This window comes from Sturnira hondurensis, unplaced genomic scaffold (assembly GCF_014824575.4).
Source record: "Sturnira hondurensis isolate 20B ecotype Veracruz unplaced genomic scaffold, ASM1482457v3 Scaffold0023357, whole genome shotgun sequence".
NCBI classification, from domain to species: Eukaryota; Metazoa; Chordata; class Mammalia; order Chiroptera; family Phyllostomidae; genus Sturnira; species Sturnira hondurensis.
The window spans coordinates 599316-625717 of NW_028095988.1; the positions used below are offsets into that span (position 1 = coordinate 599316).

General features: G+C 38.3%; 1 protein-coding gene across 3 annotated transcripts in view; it reads left to right on the forward strand.

Annotated features, from left to right (window-relative positions):
- The window catches only part of XRN1 (5'-3' exoribonuclease 1), a 164586-nt gene extending 138452 nt beyond the window's left edge, over positions 1–26134 (forward strand). For 2 of the 3 annotated variants that reach the window (XM_037037720.1, XM_037037721.1), the window contains exons 34-42: positions 516–577; positions 4593–4703; positions 4860–4982; positions 5485–5644; positions 14105–14286; positions 16080–16193; positions 16290–16392; positions 20863–21023; positions 21494–26134. In XM_037037720.1, coding sequence (XP_036893615.1) covers positions 516–577; positions 4593–4703; positions 4860–4982; positions 5485–5644; positions 14105–14286; positions 16080–16193; positions 16290–16392; positions 20863–21023; positions 21494–21796 — 1319 coding nt within the window. In that variant the 3' untranslated portion in view covers positions 21797–26134. Of the gene's footprint in view, positions 1–515; positions 578–4592; positions 4704–4859; positions 4983–5484; positions 5645–14104; positions 14287–16079; positions 16194–16289; positions 16393–20862; positions 21024–21493 lie in introns of those variants that run through there. The other variant, XR_005065238.1, reaches the window with a different exon arrangement.
- Positions 26135–26402: the final 268 nt, after the last annotated feature.

Genomic DNA, 26402 nt, shown 5'->3' on the forward strand with positions numbered 1-26402 from the left:
ATTTTCTGTAATGCACAATTCTGATCAGATCACTACCATCTGCTTAAAACCTTTCTGTGAATAGTTGCCTTTTGTCTACAAGTTTAATTCCATGGTCTTTAATACTTTTCCAGTTGTAGCGCCAACCTTCCTCTTGAGATCAATTAAGCTCCATTACTTATACTCCTTAACATCCAGCAGAACTAGTCTATTCAAAGTTTAAAAACACATTCTTTGTTCTCTGTTTCCATGTCTTTTCTCCTGTTATTTCCTTTGCCAGGAGTACTTAGCCTCCTTTTTTGCCCATTGGAAACCTGTTATCCTTCAAGTCTCAGTTAGATGCCATCTTTTCTTTTTTCTTGTTATCTGTATCTCCTCTCTCCCTCATCTAGATTGTAAGTTCCTCAAGATCAGGACCTTCATCTTGGAATTATGTGAATTTTTAACATAGTACTTGCGGTGGTAAAATTTGGTGAATTTAATTAGTGTGTAGCAAGTTCTTTTATTTACCAAAATTTCTATTTTCTTGTCTCCAGTTAAAGAAGAGAGTAAGAGCCCCAAAACTGAGAGTCGGTCACAAAAAATGTCAAGTAACCAGGTAAGCTAAGTAGTGAAATACTCAGTAGCCAACTTTTTATTGCAATTGGTGGGCTTTGTGGCATTGGACTGAATTTTACAGCCTTTACAATCGAATTTATAAGGTGTGTGGCAAGAGAATGCTGACGTGTAGTCCAAGAGTCACTGCGGTGGATGGTCGCACAGCTAGAGTCCAGGATTTGGAGCTAGAAATACCTGAAACCCTGGTTCTTCTGTTTAAAGTTGGGTGACCTGCAGCCATGCACTGCATTCCTCAGCCTCAAGGTCTGCATCTTTAAAATGGAGATAAAAACAGATCCCTTGTCCCCTGGCTGATGCGGCTCACTGGATTGCACTCGGGCCTGTGAACCAAAGGGTCGCCAGTTCAATCCCAGTCAGGGCACCTGCCTGGGTTGAGGGCCAGGTCCCCAGTAGGGGGCGTGTGAGAGGCAACCACACATTGATGTTTCTCTCCTCTTTCTCCCTTCCTTTCCCTGTCTAAAAATAATTAAAACCTTTGAAATAATAGGTCACTTGTCTCTCTCATTATATATCATCTATATATATGCACGTACAAACATACCTATGTACGTAAGTCTGTATATGTATATATAAGTGTAAAATTATGCTTATATATACAGTAAAAGAATATGGATCAACACTGTAAAGTTAACTGTTAATTCCTTGGAGTTAGGTTGCAGGGGGAAGCAGGAGTTTATGTTTTATTATTTGTAGTCATTGCTGTTTGGTAGGAAGCATGATCAAAGTGTAACAAATTTTAATCTAAAAAAAATCAACATGTACCCTTATCGTGGGTATATGTTTGTATGTATATTTTAATACAGAGTTTGAAAAAACTAGATCTCTTATAACTAGTAATATATCAAATGTATAAAAGGTATTTTTGCAGAATATTGGCATATAACAGATTCTCAACAAATAGAATCCATTAATATTTACTTGTTATCCATTAATAATCTATTTTTAAATTATATTTTATTGATTATACCATTACAGGTATCCCACTTTCTCCCCCTTTACATCCCTCTACCCAGCACCCCACCACCCTACCATTTTCTCAGGCAATCCCTGCACCATTGTTCATGTCCATGGTTCATACATACAAGTTCTTTGGCTACTCCATTTCCTGTACTCAACTTAACATCCCCATGAGTATTCTATAACTGTACTTCTTAATCCCCTCATCTCTTCACCCACTCTTCCCACAACCCCCTTGCATCACATCTGGTAACCATCAGAATGCTCGCTCTTCATATCCATGATTCTGTCTCTGTTCTTCTTGGTTGCTTAGTTTGTTTTTTAGGTTCAATTGTTGATAGATATGTATTTATTGCCATTTTATTGTTTATAGTTTTAATATTTTTCTTGAATAAGTCCCTTTAACATTTCATATAATAATGGGTTAGTGATGATAACTCCTTTAGTTTTTACTAGTCTGATTAGCTCTTTATCTGCCCTTTGGTTGTAAATGATAGCTTTTCTGGGCAGAACAATCTTGGCTGTAGATCCCTACTTTTTATGACTTTGAATATTTCTTGCCAATCCCTTTTAGCCTGCAAAGTTTCTTTTAATAAATCAGCTGACAGTCTTATGAGAGCTCCCCTGTAGGTAGGTAGGTAGGTAGGTAGGTAACTGGTTTTCTCTTGCTGCTCTTAAAATTCTTTATCTTTAACCTTTGCATTTTAATTATGATGTGTCTTGGAATGGGCTGTTTGCATCCATCTTGTTTAGGACTCTGTACCTGGACTAGTATATCTATTTTTTTCAAATTAGGGATGTTTTCTTACATTATTTCTTCAAATAGATTTCCAATTTCTTGGTCTTTCTCATCTACTTTTGGCACCCCCATAAGGCAAATGTTGGAATTCTTAAAGTTGTCCCAGAGGCTGCTTTCAGTCTTCTCTTTTTTTATTATTATTCTTTTTCTTCTTGTCCTGATTGGTTGTGTTTTGATTCCTTATGTTCCATATCTTGATTTGATTCTCAGCTTCAGCCATTGTACTGTTGTTTCCCTGTAAATTGTTCTTTATTTGAATTAGTGTATCCTTTGTTTCTGACTGGATCTTTTTTTATACTGTGAGGTCCTCACTAAGTTCCTTGAGCATCCTTATAAGCACTGTTTTGAACTCTGCATCTAATAGATTGCTTATCTCAATTTTGTTTAGTTCTTTTCCTGGAGTTTTGATCTGTTCTTTCATTTGGACCATGTTTCTTTGTCTCCTCATTTTGGCAGCCTCCCTGTGTTATTTCTGTGTATTAGGTACAGTCATTATGACTCCATATCTTGGTAGTGTGGCCTAATGTAGTAGGTGTCCTGTAGGGTCCAGTGGTGCAGCCTCCCCAGTCACCCAAGCTGGTTATACAAGTACACCCTCCTTTTGTAGTTGAGCCTTATTGCTGTTGGCAGGTAAATGTGAGGGATTTATCCAGGCCAGTCAGCTGTAAGGACTGGCTGTGACCACTGACCACCAGCCTGCACCCACTGTGGAAGATCAGCTGTGGAGGGGCAGAGTGGTGGTGCTTTGACATGGTTTGGTTGTCTATTGGGTACAAAGGCTCTGGGGTTTTGGGGTGGCGTAGGCCATGGTCAGCCCTCATCTGTGTTCTATTTAGGATTACTTGGCATGAGCTATAAAGTAATCTGAGATGGCTGCTACTTGTTCTGGGCTTGGAATTCCCAGGCAAAACCAAGCTGTGGTTCTAGTCTGGTTGTTCCTAGTGCTGGGCCTGCAGCCACTTAGCAAGAGGTACGGGGACTAGGGGCTTACTGAGCCAGCTGTTACTTGTTTGATAGGATTTAGGAAGTTGTGAAGCATCAGCCAAGACCAGCCATTCATATGGAGAAGTACCTGTTAACAGCTAAGGGCCATAAGATGTGGCACAGTGTCTCAGGGGATCTCCAGGGCAGGGCAAACAGTGTTAACCAGGTTGGCACAGTCTCAGATATGTCACCAGCCTGCCAGCTCTGTGGTTCTCTGGGTGGGAGAGTTCAGAATAGGGATAGTGGCCTCTGCCTGCCTTTCTATCTAGGAAAAAGCTGTCCCCCAGCTCTCGCTTTGATGTCAGACACTTCATTCCTCTCCATATGCCACTGGTGCCTTCCAGCCACGCCCCTCTCCACCCCATGCTGGAGCTCAGAGAGAGTGAGTCTGAGAAAGTCTGTGTGCAGGTTCTTTAAAAGGAACTGCTTGGGACTCCAGAAGTTTCTTTCACTGACTCACTCCCTGCTGGGTTTTGCAGCTAAAAGTTGTGGGGCCCTGTAACGCTGGGCTGGAAGCCTGGTGTGGGGCTAGGGCTCATTGCTTCCCAGATATCCCTCCCAAATTTTATCCACCCAGCGTAGATATAGGACCAATCTGATGCCCATATCTGCGCCTCCTACCAGTCTGGATGGATGTGGTTTCTTTAATTCCATACTTGTCAGACTTCCATTCAACTCGATTTCTGACAGTTCTGAGTGATGGTTGTTCTATAGTTTAATTGTAATTTTGAAGTTGGTTGTGTGAGGAAGCATGCTGTACTTACCTATGCCTCCATCTTTTCCGGAAGTATAATCCATTAATATTCAGATATCAGTAAAATGGTTGATTTATATGACCTTTAAGGCCCTCTAGGCCCTCTTCTGCCACTCTTATTCTATAATTTTCTTCATGTCATACGCCTCTTTGGTAAAGCCTATGAACTCTTTCTTAGAATAATGTCTTAATGCTAAAAAAATGTACATAATATGTGAAAGAAAACCGATTATACTGAAATAGGATTAGAATCACCCCTGCTGTGGTTTACTGCCTATATTCATACTGTAAGGGAGTCCCGAATTCTTATTTAGAAATTAATGAAGATAAATATGTAATTTTTTTCCTCATGTAAGTTTACAGGCCCACCCTTTTTCTTATGATATAAAAGGAGGAATATCACATTTTTTTAATTTTACAGCAATTTATTTAGAACACTATTAAGTAGTGTTACTATAAATTTTATTTGAACAAAAAAACTTCCTTGTGCTCTTTTTGTAGACATTTGGACGGCCTGACAAATGTAATACTAAGCTACTAAAGAGAAATGACAGTACGGAAGTCTCAGAAAATCAAAAGGTTGGGACTGGTTATCCACATGCTGTTGATAAGGTAAATGAACATTTATTAACTTGATTTTCCCACCATTTACTACCTGGTTTGATGATTGGGTGAAAATTTAAAATCATTTTTGTACATAAAAGTCTTAGCTTTCTGTTTCCGTGTCCTTGGACTTTCGTCTTCATGCACAAAATGTTATTCTTTCAGCCTGACACTGGATTTGAGAACTTTTTAGCATCCTTAAATATCTCCAAAGAAAATGAAGTACAGTCACCTCATCATGAAGAGCCTCCAAGTGAAGAACATTTGTCCCCACAGTCATTTGCTATGGTTCGTATTTTGTAGGAGGTTTTATACTGTGGTAATTTCAGTATTGTTGGCCATGAATACGTATCCCATGCAACTGTTAAAACCCTTTTCTGTCATGTAGACTAGCGTGTTAATCTTATTGTCATCCTGTGAGGAAAACCAACCCTTTTTCTTTTTTCTCTTTGCACCATACGTAGCTCCCTTACTTTTCAAACATTGCTAGTAGGCAGTTTGGTCAAAAGATAAGTAATAACTATAAACTTTTTAAAAAATCTTTGCAAAAAAGCTCGTACAAAATGTTGGTTTTTTTTTTTTTTTTTTTTACTCCAGGCTCCTGATTTTCCTTGTTCTTTCTCTGAATGTAGTTATTGTTTTAATTTTTAACTGATTCTTCTTTTAATGTAACTCATTAAAATAAGCTCTGTAATTCTCATCTCTAATGTAACTCATCAGTAAGCTCTATAATTCTGTTAACTTTTCTTCCCTTCCCCCACCATCTCCATACCAATCATTTTGAAAACAGAAGGGAACGCGGATGCTTAAAGAAATTCTAAAAATTGATGGCTCTGACCCTCTGGACCATAAGAACAAAATGAAGCAGTTTGGTAATGAAGTCACTGTTTCTTCTAATAGAAGAGATGAATATGTACCTTCCTCACAACCTAAACAAAATAAGAAATTAAGTAAGTAAACTAAGTGCAACTACTAATAACATAATTTCAAAAATTCAGTGTACTTTTTTGTTTGTTTTTACAGTTTTGACTTTTTTCTTTTTAATATATTTTATTGATTATGCCATTACAGTTGTCCCATTTCCCCCCTACATTCCCCTCCACCCTGCACACCCCTTCCCCCACCATCCCCCCCTTTAGTTTATGACCACGTGTCTCAAGTTCATTAGATTCTATATTTCCCCTACTATTCCTGCCCTCCCCACTACCTATTTTCTACCTACTGTCTATGCTATTTTCTGTACCTTCTCCCCCTTCTCCTCCTCCCACTCCCCTGTTGCTAACCTTCCATGTGTTCTGCACTTCTATGGTTCCACTCCTGATCTAGCTGTCCTCTTGATTTGCTTTTGTTTTAGGCGTGGTTATTAATAACTGAGTTTGCTGTCCTTTCGCTGTTCATATTTTTCATCTTCTTTTTCTTATATAAGTCCCTTTAACATTTCATATAATAAGGGCTTGGTGATGATGAACTCCTTGAACTTGACCTTATCTGAGGAGTACTTTATCTGTCCTTCCGTTCTAAATGAAAGCTTTGCTGTATAGAGAAATCTTGGCTGTAGGTCTTTGGATTTCATGACTTGGAATACTTCTTTCCAGCCCCTTCTTGCCTGGAAGGTCTCTTTTGAGAAATCAGCTGACAGTCTGATGGGAACTCCTTTGTAGGTGACTGTCCCCTATCTCTTGCTGCTTCTAGGATGCTCTCCTTCATTTTAATCTTGACTAATGTAATTATGATGTGCCTTGGTGTGTTCCTTCTTGGGTCCAACTTCTTTGGGACTCTCTGAGCTTCCTAGATTTCCTGGAAGTCTATTTCCTTTGCTAGACTGGGAAAGTTCTCCTTTATTATTTGTTCAAATAAGTTTTTCACTTGTTGCTGTTCCTCTACCCCTTCTGGTACCCCTATAATTTGGATATTGGAATGTTTAAAGATGTCTTGGATGTTCCTAAGCCTCTCCTCATTTTTTTGAATTCTTGTTTTTTCATTGTTTTCTGTTTGGTCATTTTTTTCTTCCCTCTGGTCCACTACCTTGATTTGAGTCCCAGTTTCCTTCCCATCACTATTGGTTTTCTGAGCATTTTGCTTCATTTCACTTAGTGTAGCTTTCATTTGTTCCTCTAATTTGTGACTAAAATCAACCAGTTCTCTGAGCATCCTGATCACCAGTGTTTTGAAATGTATTTCTGATAGGTTGGCTATCTCTTGGTCGCTTAGAAGTATTGGCTCTGGGGCTTTGAGCTGTTCTTGAGCCATTATGTTTTGGTCTGTTTGTGCCTATTACATATGAGGGGCAGAGCCTTAGGTGTTCACCAGGGTGAGGCAACCCACATTGCTGGGTTGTGACACTGTATGTGGGGGTGGGGTCAGAGAGGGGCAGTGGTGTTTGTTCTGCTCTCTCTTGGAGTTCGGTCCCCTCTGCTACCCTGCAAGCAAACCGGGCCCCCCCTGGTGCCGTCTCCCGGGTATATGGGCCTGTGCACCCTCCAGGACCCTGTGGGTCTCTCCAACAAACTCTCTGTGAGCCTGGGAGCTTCTCCCGGCACCTCAACCCCGAAAGTTTTTCCAGTTGATGGTTTTAGGCTTTAATTCCTGTCACTGGGGCCCTGGGTTGCGCCATCTGTCTCACTGCTCACTCCATCGCCTGGTTTATCTACGAGCGAATGTGTGACCATGGTCAGCCAGCCACCTTGAGCCCTCACTGGGTCCGCCCCTTGCCACTGCGCGCCTGGGTTGGCCCGCCACCTTTTCCTGCGGGACCCCGCTCTGCCAGCCGCTGACTCCGCCCCTCTTACCCGTCTGGCTGAATGGTTCGTTGTTGTCGGACTTCCGTACAGTACAGTTTAATTTTCTGTGTTTTGGTTGCGTTTTTGTTACTAAAACTTTGTTTTCTTTAAACTTGGTTGTGTGAGGAGGCACAGTGTTTCCACCTACGCCTCCATCTTGGCCAGAAGTCCCTCAGTGTACTTTTTATCATGTGTCTTTTAAAGATGAAACTACTGGGGGTTTCTTACTTTATTTTTATTGTTTACATTATTAGAGAGGTCCCCATTTCTCCCTCCTTTGCCCACCTCCAGCCTACCCTTGCCCCTACTTCCCTACAGCAATCATCATAGACTGTTGTCTGTGTCTGTGGCTTGTGCATATATGTTCTTTGGCTAATCCCATCACCTTTTTCATCCAGTTCTCTCCTCTCCCTTCTGACAGCTGTCAGTCTTCCATGTATCCATGTCTCTGTTTCCATTTTGTTCCTCGGTTTATTTCGTTCATTAGATTCCACATACAAATGAAATTATAGGGTATTTGTCTTTCACCAGCTGGCTTATTTCACTTAGCATAATAATCTCCAGGACCATCCATGCTGTTGCAAAAGCTAAGAGTTCCTTCTTTTTGTGGGCACATTGTATTCCATTGTGCACATATACCACAGGTTTTTATTCATCTACAGATGGGCACTGGGGCTGTTTCCAGATCTTGACAATTATAAATAATGCTGCTGGTTTGAACATAGGGGTGCATATATTCCTTCTAATTGATGTTTTGGAATTCTTAGGATATATTCCCGAAAGTGGGATGACTGGGTGAAAAGGCAGTTCCATTTTTAATTTTTTGAGGAAACACCCAACTGTTTTTCACAGTGGTTGCACCAATCTCCATTCCCAACAGTAGTGCACAAGCGTTTTGTTTTTTTTTTTCCTCCACATTTTTGCCAGCACTTGTTGTTTGTTGATTTATTGATGGCAGCCCTCTGGCAGATGTGAGGTGGTATCTCACCGAAGTTTTAATTTGCATCTCTCTGATGATGAGTGATGTTAAGCAGTTTCCATATGTCTGTTGGCCATTTGTATGTCCTCTTTGAAGAATTGCCTATTCTGGTCCTTTACCCATTTTTTAACTCCTGATGTTGAGTTATATAAGTTCTTTATATATTTTGGAAATGAATCTCTTATTAGGTGTACCATTTGCAAATATGTTCTCCCATACAGCGGAATCCCTTTTCATTTTGTTAATGGTTTCTTTTGTTGTACAGAAGCGTTTTGTGTAATTTGATATAATCCCACTTGTTTATTTTTTTCATTTTTTTCCCTTGGCCAGAGGAAATATATCAGAAAAAAATATTGCTATGAGAAATGTGTGAGATTTTTACTGCCTGTGTTTTTTCCTAGGATGTTTATGGTTTCACAACCTACCTTTAAGTCTTTTATCAGTTTTGAGTTGAGACTTGTATATGGTGTAAGTTGGTGGTCTAGTTTTATTGAATGTATATGTTCAGTTTTCCCAGTACCATTTATTGAAGAGACTGTCTTTATTTTACGCTCTTAACTCCTTTGTCAAGTATTAATTGACTACATCAATTAACTTGGGTTGATTCCTGGACTCTCTGTTCTCTTCCATTGATCTACGTGCCTTTTCTTATACCAGGACCAGGCTGTTTTGACTACTTGGCCTCATAGTACAGTTTAATATCAGGTATTATGATCCCTCCAACTTTGTTCTTCTTTCTCAAGATTGCTAAAGCTATTTGGGGACTTTTTTGGTTACATATAAATTTTTGGAATATTTGTTCTAGATCTGTGGAATATGCCATTGGTATTTTAATAGAAGTTGCATTGAATCTATGGATTGCTTTGGGTAGTATAGACATTTTAATGATGTTAATTTTTAATCCATGAATGCAGTATATGTTTCCACGTATTTGTATCTTCCTCAGTTTCTTCCTTCAATGTACTGTAGTTTTCCAAATACAGATTTTTACCTCCTTGGTTAAATTGATTCCTCGTTATCTTTTTTGTGTTGTTCTTACAAGAGTAAACAGGATTCTTTTATTTGCTTCTCTGATAATTCATTGTTGCTGTATAAAAATGCCACTGATTCCTGAATGTTAATTTTGTATTTTCTATTTCACCAAATTTATTTGTTAGATTTATTAGTTTTTGGTGGAGTCTTTAGGGTTTTCTATGTATAATATCATGTCTTCTATGAGTGATAATTTTACTTCCTCCTTTCCAATTTGTATGCCCTTTATTTCTTCTTGTCTGAATGCAGTGTCTAGGATTTCTAGTTCTATGTTGAATAAGATTGGTAAAAGCGGACAGCCCTGTCTTACTCCTGGTCGTGCTTTTGGTGTTTGCCCATTGAGTATGATGCTGGCTGTAGGTTTTTCGTGTATAGCCTTTATTATGTTGAGATATGTTCCTTCTTTTCCCACTTTTTGAGAACTTATATAATAAATTAGTGCTGGATTTCATCAAAATCTTTTTCTGCATCTTTTGATATGATCATGTTATTTTTGTCTTTTCATTTTGTTTATGTGGTGTACCACGTTTATTGATTTTTGCATATATTGTACCAACCTTGCATCCTTGGGACAAATCCCAGGTTACCATAGTGTATGATCTTTATAAGATATTGCCTAATATTTTTATAAGATATTGCCACTTTGCTAATATTTTGTTGAGGGCTTTAGCATCTGTGTTCATCAGGGATAATTGTGCTATAATTTTCTTTCTTTTTAGTGTCTTTATTTGGTTTTGGAATTAAGAAATGGTGACCCTGTAAAAAGTGCTAGGAGCTCTTCCATCCTCTTGAATTTTCTGGAATAGTTTGAGAAGGAGAGGTGTTAGTTCTTTGAATGTTTGGTAAAATCTGACTATGAAGCCATCTGTTCTAGGACTTTTGTTTGCTGGAAGTTTTTGATGACTGCTTTAATTTCGTTGGTTGTAATCTGTCTGTTCAGGTTTTCTGATTCTTCCTGATCTGTGTTAGAAGACTGTATGTTTCTAGGATTTATCCATTTTGCCCAGGTTGCCCCAATTTGTTGGCATATAGTTGTTCATAGTATTTTCTTACAGTCCTTTGTATTTCTATGATGTCAGTTTTTACTTCTCTTCATTTCTGATTTTATTTGTTTGGGTCCTCTCTCTCTCTCTCTTTTTTTTTTTTGCTAAGAATGGTTAAAGGTTTTTCAATCTTGTTTATCTTTTCAAAGAACCAGCTCATGATTCCAGTGATCTTTATACTGTTCTTTTAATCTCTACATCATTTCTATCTGCCTCAGTCTTTATTTCCTTCCTTCTACTCACTCTAGGCTTTGTTATTCTTTCTAGTTCTGTTAGGTGTATGTGTGGACTCTTTGAGTTTTTCCTTGCTTATTGAGATAGGCCTGTAATGCTATGAACTTCATTCTTAGGACTGCTTTCACTCTGTCCCAGATATTTGGGGTTGTTTGTTCAGTTTATTTGTTGCCAGGTAATTTTTTATTTCATTCTTGTTCTCAGTTGATTACTCATTCATTTTTAATAACATGCTATTTAGCCTCCATGTGTTTGAATGTATTTGAGTTTTAATTGTAGTCGATTTCTAGTTTCATGTCATTGAAATCTGAGAAGATGCTTGATATGATTTTAATGTTCTTGAATTTGTTGTTAAGACTTATTTTGTAACCTAACATGTGGTCTGTCTTTGAGAATGTTTTATTTACAGTTGAGAAGAATGTATATTCTGCCATTTTGGGGTAACATGTTCTATAAGTATCAATTAAAGCTATCCGTTGAGTGCATCATTGAAGGTCACTGTGTCCTTATTGGCTTTTTGTCTATAAGATCTGTTCATTCATTGGAGACAGTGGGGTATTAAAATCCCCTACTATAATTGTATTGCTGTCAATCTGTCCCTTAAAATCCTACTGTTATTTTTTAAAGGCTGTTATTGAAAGTAACACATAAGAATGTAGTTTTCATGTTTTTGTCATTTGTATATTAACTCTGTAACCAATAGATATATAGTTCCTAAACATCTTCTTGTGAACACTTAAATTGTGCTATTACGGATACTCATTCTGTAGATCCCAAACCTGGAAAGGTCTTCACATTCTAGCTTTTTTCCCCCAGTAATTTAAAACTAACTATGTAACTTAAATATATCACTTGACTTTTCTGAACTTCTTTTTTCCTGTTTACAAAGTGAAAATAAAATTTCAGGTGACTTGTAATTATAGGACATCTATAAAACCATTAAAACTGGGTCTAATACATCGTAGGTGACAAAAATAATATTAGCATTATGTTTAAAATAACTTGACCGACATAAAAATAAAAGAACTATAAAATCAATGAAAAGTAATTAATGGAGGCAGACACCTGAAATCTGTGAAACCTGTAGCACAACATCTGGCACACAGCTGGATTTCAGTAACTGTCCATCATTGCCCCTGTGCCTCTATAGGGCCTCTGTACTTGAGTATTTTGTCTATGTCATTGTCTGCAAAAGGCTATCTGGAAGAACCAGTGATGTAAAAGTAGATGGGGACAGAAGTTTTTCAGAGAGGTAAAGAACATTTTGAAGTAAGCAGATCTGTTTATTAAGGAGCAAATTGTAGAACAAAATTGGAGCCTTCCTTCATTTATACTCCAGTGATTATTGGGATAAATAATTAACTAAAATTTTCAATAACTTAGGAAATTAATTATCATAGTGACAGACACGCTCTTGAAATAGGACAAAATAAAAACTTAAAAGCAAAATTAGATAAAGGTGGTTCTACTGTCAAAAACAAATAACTTTTACTTTATTTTAGTGTAGTGAAAAAAAATCATACACCTTAAGAGTCAAGAGCTGACAACCCATCCCATGTTGCACAGATGAGATCTGTGACTCTGGGCAGGCTTCTTGACCATTTCTTTTTTTAAAATATATTTTATTGATTATATCATTACAGTTGTTGTTCAATTCCCCCCTTCATTCCCCTCTACCCTGCACACCCCCTCCCCCACTATTCCCCCCTTTAGTTTATGACCACGTGTCTCAAGTTCATTAGATTCTATATTTCCCCTACTATTCCTGCCCTCCCCACTACCTATTTTCTACCTACTGTCTATGCTGTTTTCTGTACCTTCTCCCCCTTCTCCTCCTCCCACTCCCCTGTTGCTAACCCTCCATGTGTTCTGCACTTCTATGGTTCCACTCCTTGTTAGCAGGTAATCACCCAGATGGTAATCACCTAGAAGGTAATCACAAAGACTAGATCGGAAGACTGGTAATCACCCAGANGTGCCCTGGTGTGTTCCTTCTTGGGTCCAACTTCTTTGGGACTTTCTGAGCTTCCCAGATTTCCTGGAAGTCTATTTCATTTGCCAGACTGGGGAAGTTCTCCTTCATTATTTGTTCAAATATGTTTTCCACTCGTTTCTTTTCCCCTTCTGGTACCCCTATAATTTGGATATTGGAATGTTTAAAGATGTCCTGGAGGTTCCTAAGCCTCTCCTCATTTTTTTTAAATTCTTGTTTCTTCATTCTTTTCTGGTTGGATGTTTCATTCTTCCTTCTGGTCCACTCCATTGATTTCAGTCACAGTTTCCTTTCCATCACTATTGGTTTCCTGTGCATTTCCCTTTATTTCAATTAGTTTAGCCTTCATATGTTCCTCTAATTTGTGACTATAATCAACCAGTTCTGTGAGCATCCTGATCACCAGTGTTTTGAACTGTGCAGCTGAGAGGTTCGCTATTTCTCGGTCACTTAGAGTTTTTGGCTCTGAGGCTTTGAGTTCTTCTTGAGCCATATTTTGGACTGTTCTTGCCTGTTACGTATGAGGAGCAGAGCCCTGGGTGTTCACCTGGGCGGGGCGACCCAGTCGCTGGGTTGTGACGCTGTATGTGGGGGCGGGGTCAAAGGAAATCAATGGCGGTCCCCTCTGGTCCGTCTCATTGCTCACTCCTTTGCTGGGTTTATCTGCCTACGCAAATGTGCAACCGCGCTCAGCCTGCCCCGAACCCTTACTGGGTCCTCAATGCTTCCCCGGCTGCCTGCGTGCCTGGGTCGCCTGGGTCGCCTGGGTCGGGGGATCCTTCCTGCCCGACCCTGCTCCGCTTCTGGCTCCGCCCCTCTTACTGGTCCTGGTTGAACGGTTTGTTGTCCTCAGACTTCCGTATAGTTCAGTTTTCTGTTCTTTGGCAGCGTCTTTGTTCACTAAACCTTTGTTGTATTCAGACTTGGTTGTGGGAGAAGGCACAGTGTTTCTACCTACGCCTCCATCTTGGCAGAAGTCTCTGCTTGATCATTTCTTAGTAAGAGGGTTGGAATCATTTTTCAATAGGGTATGTTCTTCTTTTATTAGTGAGTTAATTGATCCTAAAAAATGTGAACTTTAAGAACTTTTAAATCATTTTCTATATGAAAGCACTTTAAAGACAAATCTTTATTTTAACCACGTATCATTAATCAGTTTCAGTCACCTAAGAGTCTTTATTGAATTCTTACTAAGTTTAGGCAGTACTAAATAAGTATTATGTTTGCTTTTTGGAAGATTCCTTTTCGCTTTTTAACAAATTTTTGCTTTTATTGTATAAAACCCTGTAATAATTATGTGGTTTGAGATATCATTTAATATGGATATGTCCTTTTCTCTCTTTTGGTAGCGTCTTATGTAAACAAGCCTCACAGTGGCAGTGAGTACCACCATGTTCGGTCTGTAGACAGTGCGTGTTGGCCTGCTTCCAGCCAGCTTCCTCCTATGTCCACACCCGTAACTGAACTGTCTAGAATTTGTTCCCTTGTTGGAATGCCACAACCGGATTTCTCCTTTCTTAGAACACCACAGGTATGGTATACCACTGTTTCATTTGTAGAAGTTGTTTAACACTAAGCTTAAGTAAATTAATGAAAGTCTTTGGCTAGAAAAAGTCTAATGGGGCTGGCTTTTATACTTTATCAGCAGTATATACATATACTTCTCACTCTGGCTGTTCCATTTATGCAGAACCAGAGCCCCCAGAGAGCCTGAGAGAGGAACCTAGACAGCAGGGAGCCTGGCAAGATTCTTTAAATGGTAGAGCTAAGGATTTTGGTCTCAAGCATCTTGGCTCAAACTTTTTGATCTTAGAAACTCTCCGAATTTGGGAGGAACCCCAAAGTACTTATGTTACCTCTTATGTCCATATTTATTGTATTAGAAACTAAAACTAAAATAAATATTTGTTTATTTAAAAATAATTTTTCCAAAAAAATTAGTAAGAGGTCTTGCTTTACATTTTGGCAAATCGTGTCCTTGTCTAGCTTAAGAGAAGCTAGATTTCCATGCCTCCTTTCACTGTCCATCTCTTGTGACACGTTTTTTTGGTTGAAATACATGAAGAAAACCTGGCCTCACACAGTAGGTAGTTGAAACAGGGAGATAATTTTAATAGCCTTTTTATATAATTGAGGGTGTTCTTTGATACTGCAGTAAAGCATTGTTTACTTAAAAATTTCTTGTAATATAGAATCTGAAACTATATCGGTGAAGTTTCTGTCCTCCATATACTTGTGGGAAAATGAGAGTGAAAAGGCAAATAGTGTCTTAATACTATTGTGAAAATAGTTGTGGCCTCAAGGACCTCTAAAGGGTCTCAGGGACCCTCAGGGTCCCCAGACTGCACCTGGAGGACCGCTAGCCACAAGAGAGATTGTCTTATTCTTTTTACATGCAAGTTCTTAGTACATTCTTGCCTAAAACAGAAGGTAGGATTAAACTCTGCTACTTTTTGAAAAGAGATTTTTGAAAAAGAATTGTTTTATTTAAAAGGGGAAAAAGTGTAATGTAAAGAGTTATAATTTAAATATGAATATAAAATCAGTACCTCTGAGTCTCCTAGATTTTGGCAGTTAATTCATATTAGTGCAATATTTTCTCTTGGGAAGATGGTGTAATGCGGGGTCAGCACATTTTTTCTGTAAAGGTCCAGACAGTGAGTTTAGCCTTTGCAAGCCATGTGCTCTTTATCACAGCCACTCAGCTCTGCAGTTACAGTATGAAAACAACCACAGATGGCCCTGGCTGGTGTAGCTCAGTGGATTGAGCTCGGGCCTGTGAACCACAGGATCACGGTTCGATTCCCAGTCATGGCACATGCCTGGGTTGCAGGCCAGTTCCCAGCAGGGGACTCACAGGAGGCAACCACACATTGATATTTCTCCCCTCTCCTTCCCTTCCCCTCTAAAGATAAATGAAAAAAAATATTTTAAAAAAACCCACAGATGATACATTAAAGAATGGACTCAGCTGTGTTCCAATAAAACGTCATTTACAAAAGCAAGTCGAGGTCCTAGTTTCCCAACCCTTGGTATAAAGAAAACAGTTTTTCTGACTTTCATTTGCATTAGGATGCTTGACCCTTCAACTGGCTTAGAAAGCATTTTATTTTGTAAACACTGGAAGATAAGGCAACAATTTTAAAGTTTTTGCATGCTAACCCAAGACTTAAATAGTCCTCTTTTGAATTCTTGAGGGTTTTTTTTTTAAATTTTTACAGAGTGTCAGATGAAGTTATTCTATTTATTTAAACTAAGCTTTGAGGGAGGGAGTCAGCTTCCTAGACAGATAGCTTCATGGACATCCACATTCTCTCTTTTCAGACACTGACAGTTTGCCAGGTAAAATTATCTAACGGCTTGCTGGTACATGGGCCACAGTGCCATTCTGAAAATGAAGCCAAGGAAAAAGCTGCACTTTTTGCTTTACAACAGTTGGTAAGAACTGTTCATAATTTTCTCTAATACATTTTTAATCAATTCCTATAGATGTATTTCTTGCGCTGTCTTATAACTTTTAAATACCGTCCCTAGAGCTCTTTAGGAGTGAGTTTCCCTTTGCCTCCACCAATATTTGCAAATTATGCTCCTGCTGCACCACCCGGAACCATTCCTCCAGTTTTTCCCCAACCTACTGGTAAGATATTTTGCTTTTCTACATATTCGTTATTGAGTTACTATTTTTAGAAAGTTCTTTTAAGATGCATCAATTTGAATCAACAAAAAAATGTATCTAGGTGTTTAGAGAATGTAATAAAGCATTGTGAGATGTTAGCCTGAAACCAGAGGCTGCAGATCAGCAACATCATTTTCCTCCTCCAGCCTCCTAGTGTGGCTAAAATAGGACCGCTCTTTGTTCTGGAAGCCCCATAGTCCCTAGTAGCTGCCGACAGATGAATATGGGTTTAAGTGAGACATTAAAAACAAAGATGGGGAGGCCTCCCTGTGTGGCTCAGTTGGAGCTTCCTCCCGTAAACCAAACAGTTGGCAGTTGGATTCCTGGTCAGGGCACATGCCTAGGTCGTGGGTTCTATCCATGGTCAGGTGCATGAGGGGGTGAGGATCTGATGAAGGTTTCTCTCTCACATCGATGTTTCTCTCTCTCCCTTCCCCTCTCTCTAAAAGAAATAAAAAATGTCCATGGGTGAGGATTAAAAAGAATAGGCCGGGAGAAAACAGGTAAAGGGGATAAAAACAGGTCAGGCTTTGAAGCTGTGGTCGTGAAGACGCCGTCCTTGATGATGACAGAAATGAAGAGTTAGAGGGCATTTTAAGCTTACTGGTGTGTTTCTTTATCTCCGCTCCTCATTGTCTGCCTCCTTCAAATGCAGTGACTTCCTCATGTAACTGCTTTGGGACTCCACTTTCTTATTTATGCTAGATGTGTCTAGGATCTACTTAAGACTAACATTTTGTAATTTAATGATTCTAAATCTCAAGTTCATTAAACATTTTTTTATCCTCACCTGAGGGTATATCTGTTGATTTTACAGAGAGGGGAAAGGAGAAAGAGAGGGGGAGAGAAACATCGATGTCAGAGAAACCTCTATCAGTTGCCTCCCATACACCCCCAACTGGGGATGAAGCCCACAACCGAGGCACATACCCTACTGGGAATTCAGTGCGTGATCTTCCAATTCATGGGACAATACTCCAACCCACTGAACTACCTGGTCAAGGCTAAACATTTCTTTTGTCACCCTTTTGTTTTCCTAATGACAATCGGCATCTTCATATCTTAATCATTATCATTTTAAAGCCAGTAACTCATTTATTTCAAGTTCAGAAAATTACTTTTTTGAGTCTACTATATGCCAGGTATTATTCCATTTCTACATACCTGATCCTCACTATAAACATTACAGAGATTAATAATGCTGAATAAACAAGTTATCTCTAAAATCTTTTTGCCTAAACTCCATTAAACTAAAACACAGATTATTTTTTAAAGCATAACCTAGAAGGACAAAGAGATGAGAGAAGAAATATCAGCAAATTAGAGATTCGAAAAGAGTTTGTGACGAGAAAAGCTATTGAAAAGTAGGAACCAATTTAGGGGTAGCAGGGTTACGCTGTTGGGTTGGACAAAAGCTCATTTGTTTTTTTCTGTAAGATAGTTCTGGTAGCTCTTAGTTGTCTTTAACTTAATTCAAAACAGTTTTGTTAGATTGTATTGTGACAGCTGTCATATCAGCGTGCCTTTACAAAAAATTTAACCCAAAATGGTAAATTTTTGTGTAGCCATTTTAATATTGAAGATGGAAGAAAGCAAGCAACTTTCTCGTCATATTATACTTTATTATTTCAAGAAAGGTAAAAATGCCACTGAATTGCAAAAAAAGATTTGTGCAGTGTATGGAAAAGGTGCTGTGACTGATCGAATGTGTCCACGTGATTTGTGAAGTTACTTGGTACTGTTGACATTTTTGCCAAATAATTCTTTGCTGTGGGGCTATTTTCTGCATTGGAAGATGTTTAGCAGCACTCCGGCCTCCACCCACTAGAAGCCAACAGCAGGAGGTAGCTGACATACTCAAAGTATCCAAATCAGTAACATTATTGGTGAAAATGAAAAATCAGGGTTTTTTTTTTAATAGAAAAAACTATATGGACTTTTTGGCCAACCCAGTACAAACTGAAGTGTCTGTAGAAGAGGATACAAATGAGCTGATGCGTAGGCTGTCTCCCACAATTCCCATGAGATTCAGAGCTTGGGCATTGTCAGAAGCTGCCAGAGCTTCCCTCGAAGCCCTGGCTAAGAAGAGTAGGGTGGGTTCAGAGTCTGTAGAGTGATGGACCCGCCCCCCAGATCCCACCTCCACACAGCCAGCAGTTAGGCAGAAGACTGGAGGTGTGTTCTCCAGAGGGCTCCCTAGGTATGGGAATACCAGCACAGAGTAAAAAAGGAAATGCTAGGCTGAAAACAGAGCATAAGGTAAATGTTGTTTTTCCCTTTTTTTTTTCTGACTGTAGCCAGCCATAGCCCAGATAGGAAGTTAGGTTCTTTGGAGCAATTCATTGAACTCCAAAGAAAAGACCTACTGACTTTTGGAGGGTATCCCAGCCAAACGCTTGGCTCACTACCCAGTCATCCTGAAGAGAAGCTCTCAAGTCATCTCGCCTGCTTCCTCCCCACACAGGCCCTGCTTCCGATCACTGCTTTATAAGCCTTACTCTTTCAGATAAATAGATACTAAGACTGTGAGAGATCCTGAACATTTTAGGAAAAGAAAATATCTAAAATTAAAATAGAATCCAAAACAAAAAGAAGTGAAAGTGACCTGGAAACAGTGATAATGTAGGAAATAAGACATCAAAGACAGTTATTGTGAATATTCTTAGTGAAATAAAACTGTTGTATCCTAAAAAATAAGAACAAGAAGGTATTTAAAAAAGCATAATTGGAGAACAAGAATAAAATACTGAGTTGAATTTTTAAAATTCAGTAGATAAAGCCCAAGCAAAGCCATGGCCGTCTCAGGAAGAAGAAGGACAAAGTGTAGGAAATGAGAAGGGCAGTTTAGAGGGACAGTGTGTGGGTCCAACACCCCTCTCGTTGGAGTTCCAGATAGAGACGGGAGATTATGGAAAGGAGGACAAGTATTGAAGAAATAGATATGAAAACTTCCTGGACTAAAGGACATGCATTTCTAAATCAAAAGGGTCACCAAATGCTTAGTACAATAAATGAAAAGAGATACAGATTGCCCTGAAACTCAGAGTACAGGTAATAAAGAGATAACCTGAAGAGGTCAGAGAGGAGGGGGAAATACATTTAAAAGGTCAAGAATCAGAATGGTGTTTTTCTACATATTTGTCGAGGGGAAAAGGCTGGTTTCAGAATGCCACATTAAAGCACGATGCCATTTATTTATGTAAAATAAAAATATAATCAGCTACCATAACCCAAAGCTATATCTTTGGGCAAATTAACCTCTTTGTGTCTTAATTTCCTCATTAACATTATTGTTAATGTTCCAAGGATTGAAAGTGCTATATAAAGTTTAACAGCCGGTCAAAGCTAGAAACCAGTTGAGCACTGAATGTGCTCCAGATCCTGAGGCAGAGTTAGTTTCATCTGATTTTTCTGTATAGCCAAAAAAACTATGAATCTTTCTCACTTTGTGACTACTGCCAAAGTTGCTTATATGTATTATCAAGACCTAATTTTCTAAGTCTACATAGTTTTCACTGGAATTTGCACATTTATAATTCATTATAGTAAAATATATTACAGTTCTCCTAATCCAAAATTTCTTAAGTGGCTAAATGTTACATAATTAAATTATACTGTCTTCCAGTTCTGGCAGCCTTTCTCTCTCTCTGAAGAGAAAGATTGAACGCAGCACGTCTTCCTCCTTGGCAGCGCTGCTTCACACAGCGGCGCCCAAGTGCTGCGCTGGCTCTGGCTGCGTAGTCATCTGTGGGGTCTGGCTAGCAGTACAGATTCTGGGTCCGGGTGGCAATGGTGTGTTAGGGCTGATGCTTTGCCCAGGAATCTGTACTTGACAAGAACCCCAGGTGATGGAATATACAGCCTTAAATCAGGTTTGGAAACTCCTGGTTCAGTGTGTTTTTAATAAGAAACAAGATACAAATTTTTAAAAATCCTTGAATTAAAAATATTAAAGTAGTGAAAAGAAAGATTCTATGCGTTGTGAAAGTGATTGCATTTGAAGACTTAAGTTTGGGGGGGGGGGTTTGAAGGCTGGGAATACTGTGAAAGCGACTTAGCATTGGGGCAGTTGAGATCCTTAAGATTTCTTTCTTTGTGCCCTGCCTTTTTCCCACAAGGAACAGTTTCAATGACCCTTTTATGATTTTTTCAAATAATGTTACAAATGTTCCAAAATTCTAATCAGTATATGTTATTCTCTGGGCCATTGTAGGCCAGAGAGCATAATGATAAGCTGACGTCTGTAAAATTCATAATCTTAAGGGGCTTCTGAGGCTGAATGTCATAAGCAAGATTTATCATAAGTTATGAGTGTATGCCTCTTTGCCAAAGTTAAAAAAGCCAAGAATGGTAGCACAGGGAGGTCTTCAATTTCAGGGATTTGATGAGGCCGCTTTACTAAAAAAAGAAATTTTCCATGATTTTTAACAGCTAATATAATGCCTTCATCATCTCGCCTCTTTGGCTCGATGCCGTGGGGACCACCGGCGCCAGTTCCTGGAAAGCCCTTTCATCACACTCCGCATGCCCGGCCCGGGCCCCCGGCTGGGGCCGTAGTGGGTGGTGTGCACAATCAGTTCATACCTCTACAGGTGAGACCTAGAGGTAGGATTATTAGGTTTTTAAGGTAGTGTTTTTAATGCTCAAAGACTATTGATAAAAATTTGTTTATTCAAGAATTACTTATTCAGTACCAACTAGAAGTTGGTACCAGTACGGGTCTGGATGCTGAGATTTTACATTATGAGTAATGGTGAGTCAGTGATGAGTCTGACCTGGTCCCTAAACCCTTGAGTTTATGTTCTGATAAATAATTGTAGCAAGTAATCATAGTCTTTTCTAGCACAAAGTGATTCAAAATCAGGAATATGATTTTTTTATATTTAAGGGGTAAAGAATTTTTAAATATTTTTTAAACTTTTTTTAGAAGATTTTATTTATTTATCTTTAGAGGGGAAGGGAAGGAGAGAAACAAATACTAGTAGTGTGGTTTATGGTATTTTCTGACTAGTTTTTCTTTTTAGCCTATATTATTAATTGATGATGCTTTTATTCCTTGAAGGTTACTAAAAAAAGGGTTGCAAACAAAAAGAACATTGAGAATAAGGAGGCCCAAAGTCCTCAAGCCACCCCGCTTCAGACTAGCCAGCCAGGGTCTTCCGGTGTCACCAAAGTGATTCCCCAGGAGAGCTCTTCAGCTTCTGTGAAGCCCTCTCAGATTGCTCAGCCTGCTGCTTCCTCTCAAGTGGAAGCTGCCTCTCAAAGTCGTGGCGTGTGTCACCATAAGTCAGCACCAAGCTCTTCTTCAAGAAGAAAATCAAGAAAACTGGCTGTCAATTTTGGCATTTCTAAACCTTCTGAATGAATTTGGTACTTGGATTTAAATTAATTTCTTTCCCTTCCACCCCCCTTTTTATAAATCCATATCTATGTCTCATAAAAAAATTAGAATGTGCTATTATTTTAAAATAATGTTTCCATTGAAATTTTTTAATTTTTAAGTTGTCAGGCACTTTTCATGCTGTGTAAAACTGTTTCAAATTGTGCATCTTAAATACGTGCAGTTTGCTTTACATTAATTATACCTCAATAAAGCTATTTTTAAGAAGACTAAATTAAATCTTGTGTTAAAATCATACCAGTGGACTAAGCATTAAGTTGTACCACTCTTAACTATTGGCCTCATCATTTGAAGCATCCTGAAGTATGAATTAGACATCATATGGCAATAATAATAAACATTTTTACACTATCATTGAGGGATAATTAAATGGAGCATGGAAATTGGGTCTCAAGTATAATTTACTGAATTTGGATTTTATTTTTCTTTTTAATGATGTAACAGAACTGTCAGGAGAATGGCTCTTCGAAGTATTTTCATTTATGTTCTGTTGTCTCTAAGGGTCCTTTAGACCTGCTGCGAAACCACCGCCTTTGTGCTCACGCCAGTAGTTTTGCTTGATTCTAAATTTTGTACCAAAGCGATTGTAGAACACTGATCAGAGTGTTTCATGTAACTGCTTAGAACTATTAATAGCAATCTAGATTTAAGCAACTAATTACAGTTTTTTTAGACTATTCAAGGACCAGCATTGGTAATTTCTAATAAAATTAAGTTTCAAAATTTACAGGGTACAATGATTACAAATTAATATTCCAATAGAATAAAGTAGAAAATATTAATCATGTTAATTAAAATAAATTGCATTATTCTTTTGTAGAGCTGACAAACATCTATAAGAGCTCCATCGTTGGTCCATGTGTAGTGCTTCCTGGGGCTGATGAAATTCAAAATGTTTTTGAAATCCAGGGTGTGCTGTATCTTATAAGCACAATCACTTTGTGATGTACGTTATTACATGACAAATGCCTCATTCTATTTCCATATTTTTAGCTTTATACTGAACTGTTCAGTGACTCTGGCATTTTGTCTTTGCATGTCATGTGTGGGTGTGTATTTTTCAAGCTGTGGCTCTTAAAATTATTTTAGAATCTTTGAAAATTTATCAGTGGTACCAGGACCTGAATTTGTGTGTGTGTGTGTGTGTGTATACACATATATACATATATAAATATCCTTCAGCTTTTGTGATGTGCTTATATTTTTAAGGAAATAAGTTATACTTTTTAAAAAGTTGGATATCACAATTTTTATGTGGAGCTGCTCCTTATATCTGATTACATTTAGCTCATTGGGAACTCTGCCAGGAGTCTTAGACTAGTGTGTTTAAAAATGCTGGTATCAAACTAATTGGATGCCTTTAACTGCTGATTTCAGTTTCTTTAGTTGTTAATAGGATGTCTGTATGTTACCAGTGCCTTTAGTGTGAGAGAGGAATGTTCATTGTCTGTCATTTGTTGTAGTCCTGCGAGTTCTGTGACATTTCCTATTTCCTGTATTCACATGTTCATCAGTTTCCAGCAGTTCCTTTGGGGGAATGTTTCTTTATCTCTAGTGGGATCTTGAGTAATAAGGCTCAGGTAATTCTCAGTGTTGGTCCTTATTTCCTCACAAACTCTATTTGTTTTAAAAGGAAATATCTGTTATGAGAATATAATACAAAAAGTTAAATTGTGACAGTAACATTCTGCTTAAATGTGTGTAAGATTTTTCACCTTTATGTAACTGTACAAACTCCAGCAATCAACAGTTGCCTCACCCATCACTTCTGTGGGACCCCTTTATGAACTGTGTGCGGCCCACATTTTTTTCTTAGATCACAGAGGAAGGAACACACTCACCCGAAAATTCCAAGAAAAAGTTCAGTAAGCACAGCACCACTTAACCCATAGGGTTAGTTTTCCAGTATTTGAACAGAGCAAGCTATCCTATATGGATAGACAGTAAAAATGTTTTGTTTTCATTCCTCCTCTTTTTGAAAAAAAATATTATTTTAAAGGTCAAGTTTAAAGAATGATTAAAATAGAGGAGACCTCTGTAACAGCTAGGTAGTGGTCAGGCATTCATCTGTATTCTTTTCCCCTTGCAGACTTATCCCAAATGTGAGCCTGATATCCACAGGAGAGGTGCCCTCCCTGTGGGACAGAGGCTGTTTTTCCCTCATGATGATCTTGAGGAGACTAGATCCATTGACAGTTTGGGAAACTTACAACTTTTTCTTTTTGGATGGGACAGATTCATCAACCCCAAAGTTTAAATATATGTTCATTCATCTGTTGAACCTGCTGTGAATTTTCTGTGAGACTGGTGGGCAATGTGCAGGGCACAGAAGAGCAGAGTCCTCAGGTTGCGTCGTGTTTCCACGTAACTGGAGTAGTTCAATCTAAATGTCCTTGTTCAATAACTTTTTTTTTCTTTTTTAGCTCACTGAGTTTTGAAGATCAATCCTTTCAGTTTCATTGTTTCTTTTCCTACATTGTCTGCTTATTACCAGTTTTACAATGTGACAGATAGAATGTATTAATTGATTTAAACATCATATAGACCAAAGTCTTAAACATTTGAGACTCATTTGCATGAAAAATTAATTTTACCTATATGTGTTCCTTGGTTTCAATTTAAGACTTTTTTTTAAAAGAAATGAAAAGTTAAAGAGATCTTTTTTTCCACTATTGGGGAAGGGATGAAAAAGTCAATGCAGTTTTTTGTTAGTTCCTTTCCTCTGATCAGGTTTTTGCTTTGGTTTTCCAAACTTTAATCTAGATTCTTGTTTTTAAGAGGAGGAAGTAGAGGGAAGGTGCCTGGAACAGGGACTCCAATTAAATAAGATGTATCCAGTCACCGCATTTTCAGATTATAACATACCTTTGTAGCTCAAGGAAACAGATAAACCTCAGGGTCTGTTCCATTCACTCATTTTTAAATCATCTATTCTGTTTGTATCAGTAAACCATGTTTTTTCATGGTGATTGGCTATTTCTCACCTAAAGATAGAACTGTCCAGCTCACCTTTGCATTCGACCGTGCTTCGTGTCCGTGTTCAGAGGAGTCTTTAAAACAGCAGGTGTACGTCAGCACCCCAGCTTTTTGAGCTTACTGTATGTGTAAGTACCATCTTGCTTCCAAACTGAGTTTTTACTGTAGAGGAGAGTTCATTTATTTGAGGGGAATGACAGTGGCAAGCGTTCTTTACCTTTAAAAATAAAAGAGTCACTGAAATTCCCTTACCATTTTTCTAGAGATAGTGACAGTATCAAGACTGGCAGTGTTCTTCGTGTGTGTTCAGTAAGCTTTGTCAGTGAAGCCGTCTTTTTGGCGGGAGCTTCCTTCCTTAGAATGAAGTTTAAAGTTGTAGCAGTGAGCATTGTGAAGTCTGAGATCTGGGTCACATTTCTCTCCAGCCCCATGGTGTTGAAATAGACAGCCAGCAGGGCTGGGCCCACAGGTGGGTGGAAGCGTCACTGTTGGATACGGAGTTAACAGCTGGGACATCACAGTCCTTGTAGAGAAAGAGAAAAAAATGTATAAAATAGTTTTAGTAGTTACGAATATCAGCAAGCCAGACATAATTTTGTGTGTGTTTGTGTGTTGTGTCAGTGAGCCAACAGCAATGCCTTGCTTGCTCAGTCAGTGCACTCAGCCATCTCAAGTGCAATTTGTGATGGAGACTCTGGTTTCCAATAGATAAAGTTATACATAAACTTGTAAAAATTAATTTCTCCAATAGTACACCACGACTATTGATTATTTCAGCAATTGGTATACTATTAGTTTGTCCCTGCCGAATAAGTTTCTGTAGATGTTTTAGTTTGGAGCCAATTTCTGGTACCATTTCTGATGAGTAATAGGAGTAAGAATTTGGTTCACAGTATATAAGTGTGCTGTATCATCAAAGTGTTCAATATTTTGTTCATTTGAACAATATAAATAAGTATAATTCATATAACAGCATTCATAATTCCTTTCTTTTCTCACATAACTATTTTATAAGTAACTAGAATTTTTCATTAGATCTTATACAGAGCAGTATTTTATTAAAAATTGAAAAGGGAAGACTTTGTGCTCATTTTGTAGTTTTTTTTAAATATCTTTACATTATCTGTAATTAAAGTGTTTTAAACTTTCATTGGAATGGACTTTGAATTTATTTTTGTGTTGTTAAGTTGTTCATTTGTAGATTTATAGCATGAACTTAGCCTCAAAATGTTGTGTCAAAGGATTTTAAAATATAAGAATCACTGAAAGAGTTTAAACATTATACATGTTAAATGCTATATGAATTTTAATTAAATACTTGAGAATGATTTCATAAGTAGTTTGTTCTCGTATGTTTGCCTTAATATCAAAAGAAGAAATCTTCGCCCTGGCTGGTGTAGCTCAGTGGATTGAGCACAGGCCTGCGAACCAGAGGATCGCGGTTCGATTCCCAGTCAGGGCACATGCCTGGGTTGCAGGCTGGTTCCCTGCAGGCCAACTCCCAGCAGGGGACGCATGAGGGGCAACCGTACATTGATGTTTCTCTCCCTCTCTCTTTCCTCTCTAAAGATACATAAATAAGTAAAATCTTTTA